The sequence below is a fragment of the Molothrus aeneus genome, chromosome 3 (genome assembly GCF_037042795.1).
Source record: "Molothrus aeneus isolate 106 chromosome 3, BPBGC_Maene_1.0, whole genome shotgun sequence".
NCBI lineage: Eukaryota > Metazoa > Chordata > Aves > Passeriformes > Icteridae > Molothrus > Molothrus aeneus.
In genome coordinates, this window is record NC_089648.1 from 50840625 (window position 1) to 50861313 (window position 20689).

General features: G+C 38.8%; 1 protein-coding gene across 1 annotated transcript in view; it reads left to right on the plus strand.

Moving 5' to 3' along the window:
- The first annotated feature begins 599 nt into the window (after nt 1–599).
- Nucleotides 600–20689, plus strand: part of ADGRG6 (adhesion G protein-coupled receptor G6) — a 110865-nt gene continuing 90775 nt past the window's right edge. The window contains exons 1-2 of the mRNA XM_066546899.1: nt 600–708; nt 6319–6419. Coding sequence (XP_066402996.1) covers nt 707–708; nt 6319–6419 — 103 coding nt within the window. The 5' untranslated portion in view covers nt 600–706. The remainder of the gene's footprint in view (nt 709–6318; nt 6420–20689) is intronic.

The window sequence follows — 20689 nt, forward strand, 5'->3', positions numbered from 1 at the left end:
TGTGCAGGGTGTGCTTGTCCCCAGGTGGGTGTGCTGCCACCGGGATGCTGCGAGGTGCTACACGCTCAGGGCGCTGTGATCGGCAAGGGCAATGTCCCCAGTATGGAATCTTCTCAGAAGTGCCCCATGTCCTTTGCGGGTGGCTTTGTGCCTGCGGCTATCATCTCCTGAGGGGTGCCTGGGGGCTGCACAGCCTGGCCTAGCCCCTCACCAGTGAGCCGGGTCAGCCGGAGGGCGCCGTGCGGTGCCGCCGGGGGAGCGCCTTTCCCGGGCGGGGGTGGGCATCCCTGTCCCCAGAGCGGCGCTCCGGTCCCGCGGAGCAGCTCCCCGGAGGGCTGCTCGGGGCCCCGGTGGCGGCGGCTCGCCAGGCGCGTCCTGCCCCCGGAGCGCGGTGGGCCGGGCCAGCCGCGGGGCCGCGCCGGGGCCGCCACCTGACTGCGGGGCGCGGGCAGCGGGCGGGGCGGCTCCGCTCCGCGCCGAAGTTCCCCCGACTTGTGCAAAGAGAGAGGCAGGTCCCGCTGCGGCGCGGGGTGGGAGAAGCATCGCGGCGGAGGAGGAGCGGATCGGCGCGGGCGTGGAAGAGAGGTGGGCAAGGAGCGATGACCTTTGCGAGGAGCCGGCGCGGGAGCGGGGCAGAGGCAGAGCGAGCGGCAGCGCGGGGGGATGCTTGCTGAGACCCGGAGCAGAGCCGCCCCGTAATGTCACCATGTAAGTCCCTTCTCCGGGCTCTGGGGCGAGGGCTGCGGCTGCCGCCCGGGGCGCTGGGGGGGCGCGGATCGCCCCGCGGGCTGCATCGCCCGAGGGGGATCGGAGCCCCGGGCGGCTCGGCAGGGCTTCCCACCACCCACGGTAGGTGGTGAGTAATGTCAGGGCTGAGCCCTAGTGCAGGTAGGTAGGGCTGAAGGAATGGGGAAACGGGGAACTTTCAAGCCGGGAGCTCGGAGGGCAGGGCTGGCAGGGCTCTGCCCCGTCCGGGCTGCGTGTCCGTCGGCGGCTGCCCTGCCGGCTCCCGGGCGGCCGCTGTCTTTCCAGGGCGCCCTAACCCCATCCTTGGGACCGCTCTGGTGGATTTCCCCGTGCTTGCGGGCAAGTAGCGAAAACACTTGGCCCCGCTGGCCGCCTGCCTGGGCGGCGGTGCCCCCGCACCCTCTCGGCCCCGGCCTCTTGGCTCGGGGCCGCGGCCGCTCACGTCGAGGAGCCCTGGCACCGCAGGCAGCCCTCCAGGTGAGGCTCCAGCACAAGTAGGGGAAAAGTAGGGGAAGGGAGAGGGAGGGCAGAGCGGGCTTCACAAAGCATTCGCATCCGCGCCGCGACTCTCGGCGGCGCACAGAGCGGGGGCTCCGCCAGCCTCGGGGGCGAGGGGCGGGCGGGGGCTCCCCCTCCTGCCGGACCGCACCAGCCCCGGGCCGGACACTGCCCTGGCCTCCGGACGCCTTCCCCGGGATATTTGTCCTTTACTGACCGTCCCTCGCCGAAGGTAAGGCGAGGTACTGAGGTTTTGAGGTTTTTCCGCCGGTGCGATCACAGCCAGGAGCGAGATCCTGGGGATGCGCCCGAGGGAATCGGTACAAGTGAAAAGGGCAGGGGGGTCTCACACAGCGCCGTCAAGTTAAGGCAGAAATCGGGAGTTCCTAAAGATTTAGTGTTGCGGTGCTACCGGGTTGGAAACAACCAGCAGATTTGTTGCCTGCAAGTGGGAAAGGTTCCCTTTGAAAGAAAAGCCAAGGGACTTAGATGGATCTGATAGAGCTGATACTGTTTAAATTAAAAGGCAGCGTCTTATTTTTTTTTTCATCTCTTTTGATGAGCAAGAGGGTGTTTTCAAAGCTGGCTGTAAGAATAATTAGGAACAGGTAGTGCTTAACAAAATGAAAGTTTTAAGGGGTATTGTGTAATTAATCTTTCAAGATATTAATGTACTACAGTTTAAAGCGATGGTTTCAGAGTTAAAATCAACTTCTCTATTAATCTTGGGGAATTAAACTGTGAGTTACAATCATCTTTCACTTGCAGTTCTACTTGGGAGTGATTAAGCTTAAAATATTTTTGTTTACAATCTGTGTGAGAAAAAAAATTGTGAAATTGATATTATCTTTCTTTTAATTTTAAAGTGTCAGCAACATTTTTCCTTAATAGCTTTAGACATGTCAAAGACCAAAAAAAGTCATGTCAGCATGCCTGAGGCAGAATTCACATCCTACTCCAGGGAATTTTGACAAACTTTTGAACACAGAAGATGGTGTATTCAAATTTGTATTGCCTGGTTTGGGTTGGTACAGTCTACAAATGAAATACTCCAGCATTATTCACATTTTGTGTATGTTGTCCTGCAGAGCTGTATATTCCCTAAAAGGCAATGCTGTTTTGTCTGCTAGCTGGCTGCTGGCATGTAGAGTAAGATTTAGTAGTTGGATGTAGCAAAATTCCCAGTAAGTCCATCTTGAACTGTGTCAAGTTACTATCCATTTATGGTTTAGATAATTTACATGTCTATTTTGCTCTTCTGAAATGAATTGTGAATAAGCTTATTGTCTCCCTATGTTATAGGAAATGAAAGTAGCTATGGACTAGACTGGACTGAATTGGTAGCTAGAGTGCATAGATGGTCATGTCACACAGTGTCTGCCCTGGGAAATGCAAGTCCATAGAAAAATTAGTACTTCAGACTTTAGAAAAATCAGACTCCACAGAAGGCCAAAACCGTCAAAAAATCCCCAAAAGTTGAGAGGGATTCCTGTTTCTAGACTATATCCATCTGTAGTAGATGTACTCCTACTGTAGGTGTCCTAATAATTCCCAAATATGTTGGGTGAAATGTTTGGTTCTGTGACAATCTAGAGTGATTTCTTTAGAGCTGCTAGTGTGTTACCAGCTGGGGACAGAACAGGGCTTTTTCATTTAAACTGATACAAAATACAGAAGAAAACTCACTATGAACAATTTTCTATGTAACCAAAGACAAAGGCTGAAATAATCCATGTCTCCATGTCTGAGATCTTTGTTACAGATCCATCTCTTTGTTACAGGGTCCATCCCTTTGCTTACCTAAACTCCTGGTGTGTTTTACTACATTGCTATTCTGATATCATCCCTGTGCTGTTAATGAATATTAAATGACAGAACACATCTTTTTAATAGTATTTAAAATAAGAACACAAGACCAAAGAGGTTTGTCTCTTGGGTCATCAAATCAGTGCTGTCAGGGGACCATATCATTCCTTGATAAGCTATAAACAAGCTCAGAACTTGCTGATTTTTCTATTGAATATTATTGAATTATTGTTTGCTGATTTTTCCATTGAATTATTCATATGCTGTTTGTATTCATTTCTAGATGTTGATTAACACTAGTAACCAAGAAAAAGAACCTTAAAATAAATATGGTGGCTACTAAGAGGTGAATAATATCTGCAACTAAGTTGTGTTTTCTTAAAGCCTTGGAAGTATTTATCAGTTATTGCAACACCTTATCATAATTGTCTGAAATGTCAAATTATAAAAATATCAGGGATTGATTTTGTTGTGGATGCAGCCTTTTTGTTGGCAGTATCTGACTTCCATCCCTGACAACTTTTTTCTTGTGTGAACAGGAGTGTTACACATCACAGTGTAAGGCTTTCTGAATTTTGAATTTTTGGGTCTGCAAGATCCTAGGAACATATAAATAACTGATTTCCTCACTAATTTATAGCACTCAGCTGGTGGTTATGCTTTGTAAAACAGTTTTTCAGCAATCTTCTCCAAAAGAAACAGATCTGACTCATGGTGCCCACATTAGTGGAGTGTTTTGGTAGCGTGCGCTTCTGTGTTCGTTCTTGTCAGAGTTTGATAAACCTTTTTCTTGTCAACTGAGACAATTTGGTATAAAGATAATTGTTTTGTCCTTCAATGGTGGAGAAGGGGAGGAGATAGTTTGCTCTTTTTTATATATTTGTTTTGTTTTATTTATTTTGGTGGAGAATTGTGTATTTTTAATAGCAGTTATGTAGTTATCTAGCTTTTTACTCTGGGGGAAAGTCTTTATAGCTACTCCTTTCTGCCTTATTGTTTGCACTTATTTATGCTCGGCTCTGTTGTTGCTTATCCATGTTCTTGAAATCTTTCTTGACTAGCACTTTTTACATGGGTGAGGGTGAGGAAACAGACTATAAACTATCATTCTGGCGTCCCACGGAGTACTGGCTTGTAAGCATTACTGCAATGCAAGTAAAACAGTAACAAATAGAAATTGGCCAGATTAAATACTTCTTTCAGACTAACATAGAATTTCATTCACACCAGACCTAAGCAGCAGAAACTTGTCATGTTATTTTTCCCTGTGTATCTCAAATGTGTTGTTTCAGATTCTCCCATTATTAAATGAGCAAAATCTTTGTCTGAGCTCACAGAGATATCAAAAGTGATGATACAGACAATTTATCAGTTTGATGGAATTTAACACAGAATTATTCTGAATTAATAATTGTTTGTTTCCTAGTCTAATAACTGTTTAATGTGCTTGCTCAAAACAAACCAGCAACAAAAACCAGTAATGCAACCACTTCTACAGGTTTGCATTGGTAGATTAAGCAGCAGGATGCCATGTATCTCATCTGCAAACTCTTCTGTAGGCACAGGAAAATTCTTTTGTATCTCTGGTGTGTCATGCTGTTAGCCCCAACATTTCCATTTCCCCACTCTGTGAGTATATATGTATGCCGTATGTGTTTGGGTGTGTGTGCAACTGTGTTCATGTCTTCAAAGGACTTCTGTTCAAATTCAATTTTCTAAATTAATATTAAAGTTATTGTGGATTATGAATTATATACATTGGAAAGCAACTGCTCCAAAACCTCAGCTTTCTGCTGTTGAGATTTAATAGGATTTTTGGATCACTAAGTGGAAGGACAATAATTCTATTGTTTGATAATCCAGTTTTGTATGTCTGGCTTCATCAAAGAGATTCTTGTATTTCGGAGCCCCATGTTTTCTGAGCTTGTCTTCAACACTTGTTAGGTTTGACTTTGCAGTATCTCAGAAAAAATAAATCTGCTTCAGATTCCTAATTTGATACAACTACCCACAAAGAACTGAACTTCTTTTGTAATCAGATACCTGTGCTGTGTAACACTCAACTCAATGGAAGCCTAACTGATAGCAGCAGTCTGCTGAAGTGTCATTTACCTGGGCCCATTGGCATCTAGCCCACAGGAGTGCTTTGATGAATTACTACTTTTAAAGCTGAAATATTACTTGTTCCTTTACAGTGGTTTATCTTGCTGCATTGGTTTCCACTTGGGGAATAAACAGACGCTTACACTGGAAAAGGTTTTACATTTGCCCTAGCTTTTACTGGTGGGTTCACAGCAATATCTATGGAGAAGAAGGAAGAGTTTTTTCCTTATTTACCTCAATTGAGGGAGATAATATCTTACTGAACAAAAGGCAATTATCATCACCAAATAGGAGAGGAAGGAGTTGGTCAAAATAATGCAGTTGTATTTCGTTACTTGTTACTTCCTTTTGCTTGCTGCTAACTTGTTGAATAAAATGAGACGTGAATGTAGTGGAGCACCATTCATTTTGGATGCATGAATAAAGGTGTGAAGAAGTTTATTAAGACTTTTGCTTCCTTTTTTGCCCACAGTGGAGGAAGCATTTTGGTTTAGCCGTTAAATATCCTCTAGCCTGCAAGGGAAAGGAAACTAACTTCAAGCTTTAACTGGTAGAGGCTTTTCTATAACTGCATTTATTTTATGAAATAATCAGTATGTCCCTGACTCCTCTGGCAGCACAGGTGAGCTCCTAGATTTTGGCAAGGAAAGTTTCAGGATTTTCATAAAAGTTGTCAGCAGAAGATATCATAGCTGTCAAAACATTAGAACAGAAAAATGGAAAGCTTTGTTAAGGGCAGAGGCAAATTATAATCTACCGTCTTTATTAAGTTAATAACAAATATGTAATTATTATGTATAATTAAATAGAATAAATGTACATGTAAATATACGTGTAAAATTTCATATTTCAAAAAAACCCCTACAACTTAACTTTTTCAGACTGTGCTTCTTGTTTCTTTTACTGAAATAACACCCACATCTATCTGCTTAGAAGCCCAAGGCTGACCAGCCTTCCATTTTGCTGTCTACTAAGAACCAGACAACATAATTTCTGACCCTTTTTAGCAGATTTTTGTCTCCATTTAAGCAATACTAGGGCCATCCATAATTTTCACTACTTTATTTACTGCAGGCTACTAGTTTGACTAACAACAGAGTCTTCCTCATTTTCTTGTCTTGTAAAACTCCCTGAATTCTAGGTTGCTTTTCTTTTTTCCCACAGGATGTCTCATGGAAGTGAAATGTGGTGCTATCACTGGAAATGGAAGCTGCATCACTGTCTCTACTTGTTTACCACATATATTATATGCATGCAGCAAGCAGGTAAGTCAGCAATTTATCTTCTTGCATAAATAAATTGTCCAGGAGCAAAATTTTAATGACCGGGGATTATGCTTATATATGGCTGAATTCTGTACAATATAACACTTTGATGAAAGGATGCATGATGATCACTATTTGTGATTTTATAGCTTGGGTCCTGTGTTCTGCTACTGCTGAACTTTATTTTTGCCATTTTTTACAGTTGTGCTGTTATTAATTGTAACTATTTTTTTCCTTTGAATCTCTTCTTTGAATTCTTTAATTTTGCTCTTTCTTTGTGTTTACATTGTTAATGCCTGCCTCTTGTGAATTTCTTCTGGTTGTTGAAATTCTGTGGGTAATCATGTAGTTCTTCCATTTTCCACAGTACTGTTTGTGCCTGCAGATTGTGTATTTAATAACCCTTCACTGTAGCTCAAAGTGGTAAAACACCTGGAGTGTGCTTATTATTTTTAAAAGCTTTTATGACTCAAATAATAGAAACATTCTACAGCAAAGTATATGCAAGTTATATGTAAGATAACTGTACACTGTAAAAAACCATCAGTTTAAACTTTACATCATCTTGATCTGTGTGGCACTTCAGCACAGCATAATGTAACATTTTGACTGTTTTCTTTAAACATATGAATGAGAGATTTCATTCAGTAAATGTCTTGTCCTAACCACTGAAGTGCAAAGTATTTTAGGAGATCCAGCTGCTTTGCTGGAAAAAAGATGTCTGGAGTTTATTCTGGAGCATATGAAAATTTTGGAGCAGCTTGTGGTGCCCAGCTAATTCTGTATCAGATGGGTAGTTTTGCTTTGACAGGCTTGCCATTGGAAAAAAAGATTGTTTATATATAGAAAGGGCTTCTACCTTCTTTGGTAATGTTTTTCCTTTTTAAAAAAGTGCTTTTTAAAATTTTTAAACCTACAATTTTTTTAGAGACAAAACAGTGTTGTCACTGTGCAGTAGCACTTTCCATATTCATATCACTTTAATAGGTGTTTTCCATATCCATTAAACTGTAGCCAGAAATGCATTTAGGATCTGCTCTCACTGTGGTTCCATTGACTGATGGATTTTGTGTCTTCGTGTTCCTGTTCCATACTTGATCTTGGGCCATGCTGCTGCCATTCTTAGCACAAAATAAATCAGCAAAACCTCCTCTAACGTACATCTGCTGTGTGCTGTTTCCTGGTGGCTAGAACACTAGGATGTCAAAATTGTTATCCTTTGCTAATTCCTCTTCATAACAAAAAATTGATAACTGAAAGTGTAGGTGACAGCAACCTAAGCCCTGTGAGCCAGAAGGTCCCAGTCAGTGCTGTGAGGACAGGGAAAGCCAACCACAAACTGACCCATACATTCAGCTCATCGCACCATGGCTACCTGTGCTGCTGCTGAACAAGTAAGGTCAAAAGCCCGGTGCCAAACTCCAGGATACGCTTCTATAAAATCATATATGTCCCTGGCTAACCTCTTCAGCAATAAAATGATTGGTGCCATTGAATTGTAAAAGCAGCCAAAGTGTTCCAATCTCAAGTGGATCCCTATGGGGGCTTTTCCTTTGTTGCCTCCACAGGAAGAGATTTGAAATCTTCAAAACTGTCAATAATGGAAAAAATATTTCCCTGTCAGTCTGAATAATAAGTAGATAAATAAGGTACACTGGAAATGCCCAGGTTCAATAGAAAGATGTTTGCTGTTCAGTAGTGAAAGAGATGATGGGCAGTCTGCTGCTAACACTCAACTGAAATGAAAATGAGACATTTACCTTTACAGGAACCTGTCATTTGGCAGTACTTGCCTGTAGACCCTCAGGGTTCATATTTCTTTTTATGTTGATGTAAAAGCATAGGTTATCCTGCAAAATAGAATCTTTTTGTCTGGCTTTTCTAATAGAGCAAGACAGACAAAGCAGGAAACGCTGCTGCTCCTGCATTTTTTATTTAGTGTTCTTAAAAGGTATTGGTCACTTTGGCTGTGGATTCATATGGTATTCATAATCTCTCTGGCAGCTTAAGCTTGACTGAATTTACAGTAGAAATCTCATAAAAGCCTGACATTCATCCAGATTCTCTAGTGAGCTGTAAGCTTAGAAAGCTATTGGTGCTTATTAAGCTTTGCCCAGAGGAGGTTACATACAAGCAAGGGATTAAGATCATTAGGTCCAGGTTTTATGGATTATTTAAGGGGCTATTCATAAGGATAAAGATATCAGTCACACTGTGACACGGAAAATGCAAAAGTAATAATTTTATAGTTTAGTTTGAGGAAAACTACAATACTGGGCCTGCTTTCAGAAACAAAGATTAGGAGAGGGATTACAGAGCAGAAAATTTAGAACAGGAGTGAGATGGTCTGTGGAAAGTATATTCAGCCACAGATTGGTAAGGTACTGACAAGCAGGTGCACAAGTGGAGTGCAGTTCTGGTCTGGTACCTCAAATGAATCAATGGGTGGATTGTGACACTTGAAACAGAAAGAAATTATTAACACCAAAAAAATGATAAAAATATAGCATGTACTATTTAGTTAAGAACTCAGCAGCCACAAAGTCTGGGCACACTGGCTTCAAGTTATGTGTTGTGAGTCAGGGGGAAGTTACTGCACAGCTCAGTTAGTAACTTGTTCCATTCCTGTCTGAGGTAGATGTCCATGATAGTCTTATGTGGGTCATTTAGCTGTGCCTCAGTTTCCCTGTGATGAGTGTATGTCTCACCTCCCTTGTAAACAGCTTGCCTGTCTTCCAGTGAAAGGGCTGCATGGCAGCTCAGATGTTGGAATGGGGGTGTTTTAAACAGAATTAGTTAAATCTGCTTTTATAGGAGACTCAGATATTCCTAACTTTTTGTTTGTTTGTACATTTCATTCATTTCAGAGAGCCCAGGAGAGAACAAATGGAGTGAACAAAGTTCTAGAAAATGTAACTAATGAAGGCAGAGAGAAAGAACTAAGATTTTTTTGGTCTTTAATAGACAAAAGAGGGAATGCATAAGAACTGAGAATATTTCAGGAGGTAGGTGCAGTGGGAAGGGATAGACTGATCTTTTCAAGTTGAAAGGGCACAAAGAAATGGGCTTAAATTACAAGAAGATAAATGAGGGGAGGACATCTCATCAAAAGATTTAGATAGCAGTGAAATAGATGTCAAGAAAGACTGGGAAATCCCAGTCCCTGGAAATGTATAGTAATATCTACCAGAAATGGCTTAAATCTACAGTCCTCTTTCCCTGGGGCTGAGAAATACATTATATAATTTCCAAACTTCCCTAATATCTATAGTTCCTTCTTAATCATTGTCCTGTAGAATCTATTTTGGTTAAAAATCTGGGAAATTAAAAGACCCATTGGAAATTGCACGTCTTGGAATATGACAGTGCTTTTGATGTGTCTAAAAAATTGTTTTGCTGCTTGTCCTGTCACAATGGCTTCATTTTATCTGACATAAAGAAGGAGCAGTTCAGTATGGAAAGGAAAATCAGTCGCTTCAGGTGTGTGTAACCTCACAAAAATATTCAGTTTATTCCCCCCTTGCTTTTTTGCTTTTCTGCTGTCATAATAAAATGTCTATTGTTTCAATATTGTGCTGTCTTTTGGAGTTGTCTGCGCTCTCTATGGTAACTCAGGAGCAGAACTGCAGTTTTCTCAGGGACCTCAAATGCAGATTGCAGTTTGCATAATTATTTTCCAGTCTAGTTATTGAGTGTCTTGTCAGCACTGGAATTCCGGAGTTTTGAACACTTGAACATTTGAGATAGCAACATCCTCATAAGAGTTTTCACCTTCTTATGTCATTAGTAGACTTATAGTCAATATATATATACATTGACTTATAAGGGTCAATAGATATTTTATGTTTTGACTGCTGTGCAGCCATATTTAGTTTTATTCAGAATGTGAAAAAATTTATTTTAATAAAGCCATGAGGACATCTGTAATTCTTACTACACTATATCTGCATTAGCCCCATGCTGATGTTACCACAAAATTACTGTGGCTGTAGCTGGTGCTAGAATGAACCTTTGTCCTTTGGTTATCCATCAGTAAAGTGCACTGGTGTCACATTTCCATGTCCTCAGAGAGAGTTTAATCAATTCTCAGCAGCTCACCAAAGTGTAAATTTCAATTCTGTTACAGCCCCGGGAATCTAAATTTTAGTGGTGATTCAAAGAAAAATTTCTGTATTTAATTCATCAAGAAAAAAAAATCTGAAGGCAGGTCATTCACCCACGTCTGATGATGATCCACAATATAAGATCATCTTTGTCTGTTATGGTCCTTAGTTGTGTCTGCTTAGATAAAGGAGGGAATAAAGTCCTCCCTTGTTTATGGGAGGATTTCAGGGTGAGTCTGTGGGTTCAGAAGCCTAATAAGAGATGGGAAGTCAGTATGGTGGGAAGTATTGCTCATGCCACCAGCACTAGCAGCAAGAGTTAGTGACACTGTGAAAATGGATTGGGCTTTATCTGGCACAGACAAGTCAGGAAGTGTGGTTTTTTCACCACAGATCTCAAGCTGCCTACCCCAGACAAGGGCCGAAGATCCTATCACTGGGCAAATAATGAAATGGTTGTCAGCACATTCCCTTATCTTCCTCCTTACCATGTGCAAAGCAAGAACCCAAGTGCCAAGGCAGTAACCCAGTCAGCTGGCACAATCCTCACGTACAGCAGGGGTGATTTGATAAAGTTGCTACTGGTGCTTTGTCGAACTCCTCTCATGGCATCCCAGGGGTGGGAGCGGGTGTGCATTTATTGCTGAGCAGGGTAAATGTGACTGATAGTTCTGTCCCTGACTCAGGCATGGAAATTCTTATTTCTGAAAGTTATGGAAAACATCAGGAAATTTAAAAAGTTTGGAAAAAATATTCAGTTTGGCAGTCTTTCCTTACAGAGGCATACATAAATCATGAGTAATTGAGAGATTAGTCAGAAGGAATCTATGTATTTAATGAACTGCTCCAAGGTTTTTTTTATTCTTTCCTCTTTCTCTGTCAGGGTTTTTTCATATATTTTAATTTAGCTTAAACAAAACATATCATAAGCTATCTCTTTTATGTTCTGTTTAATATCTAAATTTTTGCTGGCTTGAGACATGTGTTTAGAATTTCTGTTCATGCAAGTCTTGCAGAGAAAAAGTTGCTAGTTGTCTTTCTTGTATTTCCCCTAGTTGACAGTTTGTTAATATAAAAGTAAATTACTATTGAAATGAATTTCACAGGAACCTGCCTTTCATTACTTCTGTTTACTTTTTTTAGCTATAATCTTTTGATGGTGTCAATAATTCTTTTCCCTTCCTTAAATGTTTCAACCTCTTTGCATTAACCAAGACAATACTGCCTTAAAAGCACAGTGATTTTTCCCCCTCCTCTGATATGCCCTTGCAGCCAAACCGATAAGGAATGTGCTCAGGCATTTCTAAGCTGACTACGACCTCATTGTACAGGGTCTCTGCACTCCTTTATTGGAACAAAGGCTAAATAATGTACCTCTCTATAAACACTATACCTTGAAAGAAAGAGCAACCTGTCACAGAAGGTCCAATCTTTACAACCTATAGTATTTTAGAATCTGTTTATAAATTTTTTTTGCCTCATTTTCTCTGTTCACTGTTAGAAATTAAAAAATATAACCAAGAGATGCTTGAATATTTGTCAATACTGTTTATCACAACACATAATAAAAGTACCTACCTTAGAAGTATCTCCAAAAATAGGCTCAAGATGATTTGTTGCCATCTGGACTGTGCTTTACAAAAGCCTGCCCTGATAAGGGGTTATTATGTGAAAAAATTAATTTTTTATCTATTTGTCACTTGCTCTCAATAAAGTGAACGAAAATTTTAGAACAAGATGCGTTTCTGTTTTATCAAAAAACTGAGTCTTTGTGAGTACCACTTTTTTTCTCCTGTGGATTACTAATGTGAGAAGCATTGTATCGTGAAGTGAAGGTGTTAACTAGAAATAGAAGTTTTCCAGGTAGAAGTTCCTAACATACAAATCTAGAAATTGTGTGATGTGCATTTCAATAGGTATCACAATTAATACTGTGTAATTAAATTGGTTCATTTAATATCCTAATGGATAGAAGTGAGTAATTACCACTGTAAAGTCAGCATTTCAAAATTAATCAGAAGAGCTGATCTTGCAGATTTTAGATGCCTATTTTAATGTCCATGATTACTTTTGCTAGAACATAGTATTTGTTTACTTAGCGAGATTGCTTAAGCTTTTTCCACAAGGTGTAACATGTAATGCTTACTAGAGCAAGGCCTCAGTTATCACTTTCTGATAAAGAAATGTTCAAATTTGCATTTGCATGCAACCACAATACAGAGATGTCTGAGATAGATATACAATACTAAAATGAAGAAAAACATATATGATGTTTATTTTTCAAGAATCTGAGAAAAAGTGAGGGAATTGTGACTGTGTATGAAAAACATCTGATTTAATTATTCACATGTACTAAGTCTGAATTTCTTTCTCTCATCATGGAAGAGAAAAATATCTCTGCTTTGGGAGGAAAAAAAAAGTGTTTTAGCTATAGACTGAACATTTTCTACAAAGTTAACAAAACTATTAAAGTAATAATGATAAGTTACATCAGAGAAGTACATCCCTTGCTGTGATACATTGAACCAAAACTACTTTTCCTGCCCTAGATATGATAATATAATTTATTTTAATAAAGCCATGAGGACATCTATAATTCTATAAGCATGCATATCAAGGGAAGGGAGGGTTTCCAGAAACCCCTCTTGTTTTGTCTGGGTTCAGTGCTTGCTGGTCTGCTCAGTTCCTGTAAATGACAGACTAAGCTCTAACTCTTGCTGCAGTGCAGGAAAATTAAGTGTATAATTCAGAGTTAGAAGTCTGCCTATGTAGTCTGGCCTCCAGATATCTTTCACATAAGTCTATTTTAATTGCTGTCTCTGAAAAGATCACGCCACTTTCCACTTTAAACCCAACTCCACTCCTACATTTTTGGTACCACTATGAACTTGTGCTCTTCTTTTATGATCTTTCATGTTGTAGATTTTGTGTAGTTTTTTGGTTTATTTTTCCCCCTATTCTCTGGGGCTACAGCTGCTTGAACAGTGTGTTAACTGTTTTCAATTTGTTAGTTGGAAACGATTTTGCTAATTGTTCCCAAGATTTCAGCTCCCAAAGATATTTACTAATTCCCATTCTGTAAATTTCCTTTTCAGTAATTTATGAACATCTTTTCAGTTATTTACTGGTTTGTCCAAATTCCATTGTAGCAAATAGTCAATTTTGACAATAGAGGCCACTACAGTGGTAACTCAGATTGCATAATCCTCTAAAACTACTGCTGTATTAATTAAGATGTTAAGATAGTTAATATTGTATGGAAGTGTCAGCATGGCCTATTTTCAAAGAAATTAATGTTTGAAAAGTTATTCTAGATTGAAAAAGTGTGTGTTGTAAAATAATTTACTCAAAGAGTGACAAAAAGTTCCTATTTTTGAAACCATTTTTCTTTTGGATTTCCCCAAAGCAGGCCAACTGTCTCCCAGTACAGTTTTTTTCCAGAGCTAAATATCTGCTAGAGCTTGCAGGGTAGATCCATGAACACAGGGTAGATCCATGAAAGGATTGTCACACAGCTAATGTAATTTTTGAAAGGCTACAATGCAATCAGATTTTTTATAGTTCCATCTTTTTTCATTCATGAATATGCTTCTTAACGGGTGTCAGACAGAAAGCTGCAACTCCCTGTCTTGAACAGAGTTTGTTTTGTTCAGATGCATGCCCTGACTTCTCAGAGCTCTTTTAATTAAGAACTGTGCAGTGACAAATCCATACTATGAAACTCAAGGCATTTTTTAATCAGAACTTGCCTTTTAGGTGGAGAGAAAGACCTCATGGTTGAAGCTATCACAGAGGCATTTGTACAAGTGACCCAGTCCTCTGTGCCTTTTTTTTAAGTGTGAGGGCAACTGTTTTTTCTCATTGTCTTGAATTTACAGGAAAAGTCTATAATTGGGTTTAAATTTTGAATTTTTTTTCTTCTGATTCTGTCTAAATATCTTCCCTATCCAAAGTATGATAGTTACATATTATACTGCACTTTATAGAAACTGAAAGTGTACAGAGAATCCTGAAATCACTTGTCTGATGAGTTGTTAAAAGTACAGAAAGGAACAGTCTTTTGCAATGAAATCTAAAATAACTGAGGTTTTATTCTGGTATGGGTGCCCACCCATCCAATATTTTGAATAACAAATCACCCAAGTGGTGTTAACTTATCTTGGGCTTTAACTTTGGTTTAAAGAACCATTATATTTCACGTAAGTATGTAATATACACACAAAAATGAAAGGGCAAAATGCTGGTGCTGGAAAACTATATAATGGGTTAGAAGTTGTGGGTCTTTAAAAAAAATTGTTTGGCTGATAAAGGCACTTAAAGGAAGTGGAACAATACCAATAATGTGCCCCCTCTCTCACATGGGTAAGCCTGGTACATCAGATGTGCACTAGCTGCTCTGGTTACAGTTTATTATATAACTGGTTTATAAAGTGTGGGGGTTTTTTTCTTTGACCAGTCAGATTTTGGCCATATAACATTTCTGTGATGTCTGGTATTTTGATAATATTTTGAATTGGCTATGCTTCTGCTAATGGAACTGGCTATGCTTCTTGCCATTGGAACTGGCAAAGGCATTTTTTTCAGTATATCAGAAATGCCACCAGTCAGGCCTTCCCTCTGTCTGTCTCTGCATATAAGGAATTGCTCCACTGTTGAGTGATTATTTCACTACTATACAAATGAATTGCATTTAACACTTCTTCATTCCTGGAAAGGTCTCTGGGGAACTTCTTCATTCCTGGAAAGGTCTCTGGGGAACTCTAAAAGGCAGAAGTAGCATTGATAGAATAATAAGTTTCTCCTTCTGGTGGCACATGGCAATCAAAAGATACTACTGAGGATTAAAAAGGCAAACGTCTTTCTATGTATACACTCCCTCTCTCTAATAAAATATACACGCATTTTTCATGTGGGTAATAACAAATAGTAAGTTTCTAAATCTCTGGCCAAGATCTAGTAACTTAGAAGCTACCTGCAAATAATATCTGATATAGTTGTCTTTAGTTTTGGGTAGGTTTCTTTCCTTCTTTATTGGCAATGTTGATGTATGTGATACAAGTATTCTGTTTTACACAACTCCTGTGCTTAATGGCTCCTTTGGCTATTACCTTCAACAAAACTGTTTGAAGTTGTTCTTTTTTTTAGAGCTTAACAAAATTTAATTACTGGCCATTTAATCATAGAATCAATAGCTGAACTCAAGATCTTAGGAAAAAAATGCTTGGCTGCATAAATCTTTTCTGAATAGCACATCATAGCAATGGAATGTAGCAGATGCCAGAAATGTAGCTGAGAAGAGTCCAGTTTTTAAAGCTATTGTTTTCAAAACATTTATCTTGCCTTATCATCCTAATAATTTTTCTGGTATAATGAGTATTCTGAATCAGAAGGAGAAAATTACAACATTAATTTAAAAATTTAGCCATGTTCTCTTAAAAGGATAATTTTTCTTAAATAAGTATTCTTTTCAAGAAAGTAAAGGAAAATAACTTACTAGTAATATGATTGAGAAAATAATGACATAATTTCATAGAAAGTCTGTGCTGTGCTTTTTTATGCTTAGGAGTGGGGAAATTGAGACAAATCTATTTTAATCTTCAAATAGTTTTTGCACAACTTCTGGACTAAAATATAAGGAAATTCTTAAGTGGATGCTCAGCTGTATATGTTCTGGTGGTTCCTCCATGGACTGTATAATATTCATTTTACTGGGTCCCACCAAAGTCATTGCAGGTTTGACTATCCTTGAATAAGAGCGGAGTTACATCACTGTGGAGCTCTTTGGAAAATCCCTCCCCAAATATCCAAACAGAAACTATGTGGAAGTTGGTGTCTTGAACAAGCAGTTCTCCTGTTTCAGAGGAAGCCAAAGTTCTGCCCCATGGCTTTAAAAAGTTTCATTTGCATGGTGCCTCATCACTGTTCAGTGTTCAGAAAGGAAAAAGGCTTAAAGAAGGAAAGAAAAGTTGCTGTGTACACTTGGCAATGATTATATGTTGTAACTTGTGTGTTTTGTCTGCAGATTACTGTGATCTCACCCAGTGAAATGGAAGAGGGTTTTGTATTCTGTTTTTTGTCTGTGTAATCCCCATGTCATGTGAATCCTTTCTTGGTACTTAAGAATTTACTTAAGCTCCAGAAAAAAATTCAGATGCACAAAATCATCTGGAAGGATTGATACTGAAAGACTTTTTCTTCCATCAATGTTCCTGCTTTTTTTGGGGACATGGTACCATTTGTGAGAGTCAGAGCACCTCAGATTCCCTGAGATTCAGTGTTGAATGAATATTCTCAGCACTCTCAAAAACTGAGCAAAGGAGAAGCCAGCATTTTTGCTCTATCACTCTCTTTTTCAGCTAGATTTAATACATCAGATTGGAGATTGTTCAGTAACTGTCAGAGTCAGTTAAAATATGATAAGAATCCAGGCATCCACTCTGGTGTTTAATCCTAAATCATAAAAGAAAGCTTTGTTTTTCCTTTTGAAGTGAATTGCTTTTGGTTATAGTGACATGATTTTTTCAGTTTTCCTCTTGTTTTACTTTATTGCATGTGTTTCTAGTGAGAAGACAGCTCAGCCTGGCCAGAGTTTTAATCTTTAGGGTGAGGTCTACAATGCCTCTTATCTTAGTCAGCTACTGTGTTTATTCACTTGAAATACGTGAAAATCCAAAGAAACATCTTTTATTAGCAGGGATCAAGCCAAACTTAAAAAAAAAGGAAAAATCAGGTCTACTAGCAATTTGTGGTATTTCACATTAGATTTTGATTAGTTTCCCTTTGCAGAATTCAATATAAGAAATTATACAAGGACAGCAGAATGGAAAAATAATGTCATATACTGTAATAACAAAAAGGTCTTAAACTAGAATCTGGTCATCAAAATGTGACCATTGTGAGTCACAAACATAAATTACTTAATAGCAGTTGATGAAACCTTTTTTTTTTCTTGTCAGGAAGCTCTTCTGTGGTACTTGCAATTTGTTCTTTATACTTTGTCATAATTTAATTTTCTTCATGTTTGTGGTTCAGTTTTTTATTCTGGCCCTCACAACAGTCCCCGTTTATTCCTCTTATATCATTCCTGATAGTAATTATGGTGTCGGTGTGTAAACTGAGAAGTGTGCCTACAAATACTGATGGTAACAAATATGACAGTCAAAGGCTGTGCAAGTAGATTTTGTATGGCCGAGGTGCTGTATACATTCAGGAACCAGTTACTTGGGAAGCAGGGAGATACTCTGCACTATTATCTCTATTAAAATCTACCACTGTTGGGCTGTACTTACCAATTTGTCATCAATTATGAAAACCACCAAGGCCAATATGCCCAGTCTAAACATTGATCTGGGAAATATGTTCCCTTATGGACCTTTCTTGGGGTTATGCTATGTATTACACATATGAAGCCTTCAGTAAGATTAACAATTTGCCTGTTATATTTTTAAAGCTATAAAGCAAATATAACTCAAAGAGGATTGCCCCCCTAAAGTCATAAGATAAATATGAAATAATAATAATGGTGGTATTTTATTACTTTTCTCCATGTAACATGAGCTTTCTTAAGTAAACAAGTACTAATTGGCATTATCACTGCTGGAGATATATAGTCTGGAGGTAGCATCAGCCATTACCCTGTGCTTGTGTATTGCTGTAAATCAAGCTACTTGTTCTTTGATGTTACTTTAAAATATGCAATCACTATAAATTATAAAAATTAGGATAAAATTATCCTAGAACATTGTATGTTTATGATACAACTTAAACTTTAACAGAAGCACATGTTGAACTAACATTTTGTATAAGTTTAAGGACAAATGTCCATACGGAAACACGGTATTATGTTTATTTGGATTGTGCAGGTGGATCTCCTGTGTGCACTGACAGATTTGTAAATCCAGCCACAGAGCACAAAGACTTTGTCCACACTTTAAGTAAATTATGTTATTGAGTATAGGCTGCTTTGGTCATGGAAAAATATATCTTATGAGACTTGAACGAATAATGGCTTTCATTGTGAGGACCTCTTTATCAGCAGCAATAAGAGAGGTTTGAGTAAATATCCAGGCTCCCAATTATAGGTGGGTAATGCCATATCCTTGTGATCTATCTTTTCTAATTATGACACAGTATGTTTATTTCTGAAATGCCACATGCTATTAAATGGCTCTTACTTGTCTGTTACTGCTTTAAAGTAACGCAACCTTTTAATCACACCAATTCTGACAAAGAGTAAGACGTTCATGTATTTTTACTTTGTAGTAATTTCCTGTCTTATGTGGAGGCGAGGAAAAGCTTGGGATTCAGCTAGTGAAATAGAGAATTATAATATAGAATCAGCAGTTGCTAGTTTAGTTGATATGTCAGAAACCTGTGTGGTAGACCAGCGGGGAAGGTGTCCTTTGATTGTCACAAAATTGTAGTTTTCAAATTTGACTTATTGTAAATAATAGAATAAAGCTTTAGTAAGAAAATAGATAAAAGAAGTCTAGAAAGTTGTCAACCCAGTAATTAGGAAACAACAGACCTTAAGAATTCAGCTTGCCTATGGATTTTTCCATTTTCACATCCATGGTGATCATGCAGGGTGTATTACAAAGCCACCTGCTTTTTGTGTCTGGCCATCAGTTTTGTACAAAGTATACGTGCCAGGAGGTAAAAAGAAAACTAATATGTTTTTTGAGGTCTTTGCCTAAAGTGTGGCCAGAGGTAAAATACGTACACTGAATGAGGAACTGGATTGCAAAGAGATCTCATGGCAAGGGTGGGTGAAGGCTGTGCTAGAAAACTGAAGTCTGTCTCTATTTTCTGTTATGGGTGGCTCAGCAAATGAATTTCATGTCTGTCTTTAATGTGTCTCAGTTTCTGTTACTAATTTACACTGATAGAATGATTTGCATCTCTGATTGCAGCTGAGGTGAATAGGAACTGTCTTTGACTATATTAACATCTATAAAATGCTGCAAATCACAAGTAAGTTAGATCTTGCATGTCTGAAACACCTGACATCAGAAGATTTTTCTGAACTTGATATTCCCCAGAAATACTTCTGTAAAATGGGTTTAAGAATACTTCTTCCATCACCGCCATATTGTAAGTTTTTTAATAAAATAACTGTTGGAGAAAGGTTCAGATGTTATGCTAATGAACACCACAGAAGAGCTCATGAGGAAGTCAGTGATAATGCCTCAGGAGAGAACTGGAATCGCTTCAAGGCTGAGGGTAGCACATCGAAGAACAGAAGTAAAGCAGGATACTGCAAAGTTGCTTATTTCATGGGGTTTGTCCTTCCTGTGCATTGAATGAGATCCTGCAAAAACAGTAGTATGTGATTATGTAATTGAAGATTTTTTTTCAATTATCTGTGCACAAGGGCCAGAGGAAGGTTAACTCTGGCATTTCCTAACTTCAGTTGTCCTTGATTGTGTAACCCTAATGGTGTCTGTTTCTGGGAGGGGTTTATATTGTTGAGATGTCTGTGTATATGTAGATAAAACTATAATTACTCTTAGAGATATTTAGTTAGAATTCTAATGTATTCCATATGAAGAGCAGAAAGTCCTCTTAACAAAATGTAACTTACTTATTTTTCTTGTTTCATGCATTCCCACTTAATCAAGATTTTCTCCACTATATTTTTGTGACATTTTAAGGAAGCTGAAGATGACCGTGATTGGAGCAATGAAACTATTTCCCTGTGAAGCAATCTGCTTAGGTCTAGAACTTCCTTTTTCATTTAATTATTTACTGCAGCCTTGTTAAAACAACTGCAACCTGGTTCAGTACAACCTAGGTAACACCGAAACACGGTATTTCATAATAAAAAGGAAAAAAGGAACAGAGAGATATTTTATTGTTGTATCTCCAGCATGCTTCTATCACCCGAAAGATTTTTTTTTCACTTCATATTTGTATTCTATGTATAACTTCAGGGGAATTTCTGGTTACACACTTTAAAAAATATGATTTCTTCATCTTCTGTGGTAGTTTCTCTAGGGTGATACATGGGTGCAGTTTGGTTTGGGTTTGGGGGGGGGAGTTTAGCTTGCTTGTTTGCTTTTTGTGTTTGTTTTTAAGGCAATGTAATTTTAGATTATTGGTGATTGGTTTGTGTTGTCCTGTTGGAAATAGGAAAAAAAAAGCCACTTGGCATTAGGAATAGAGGAT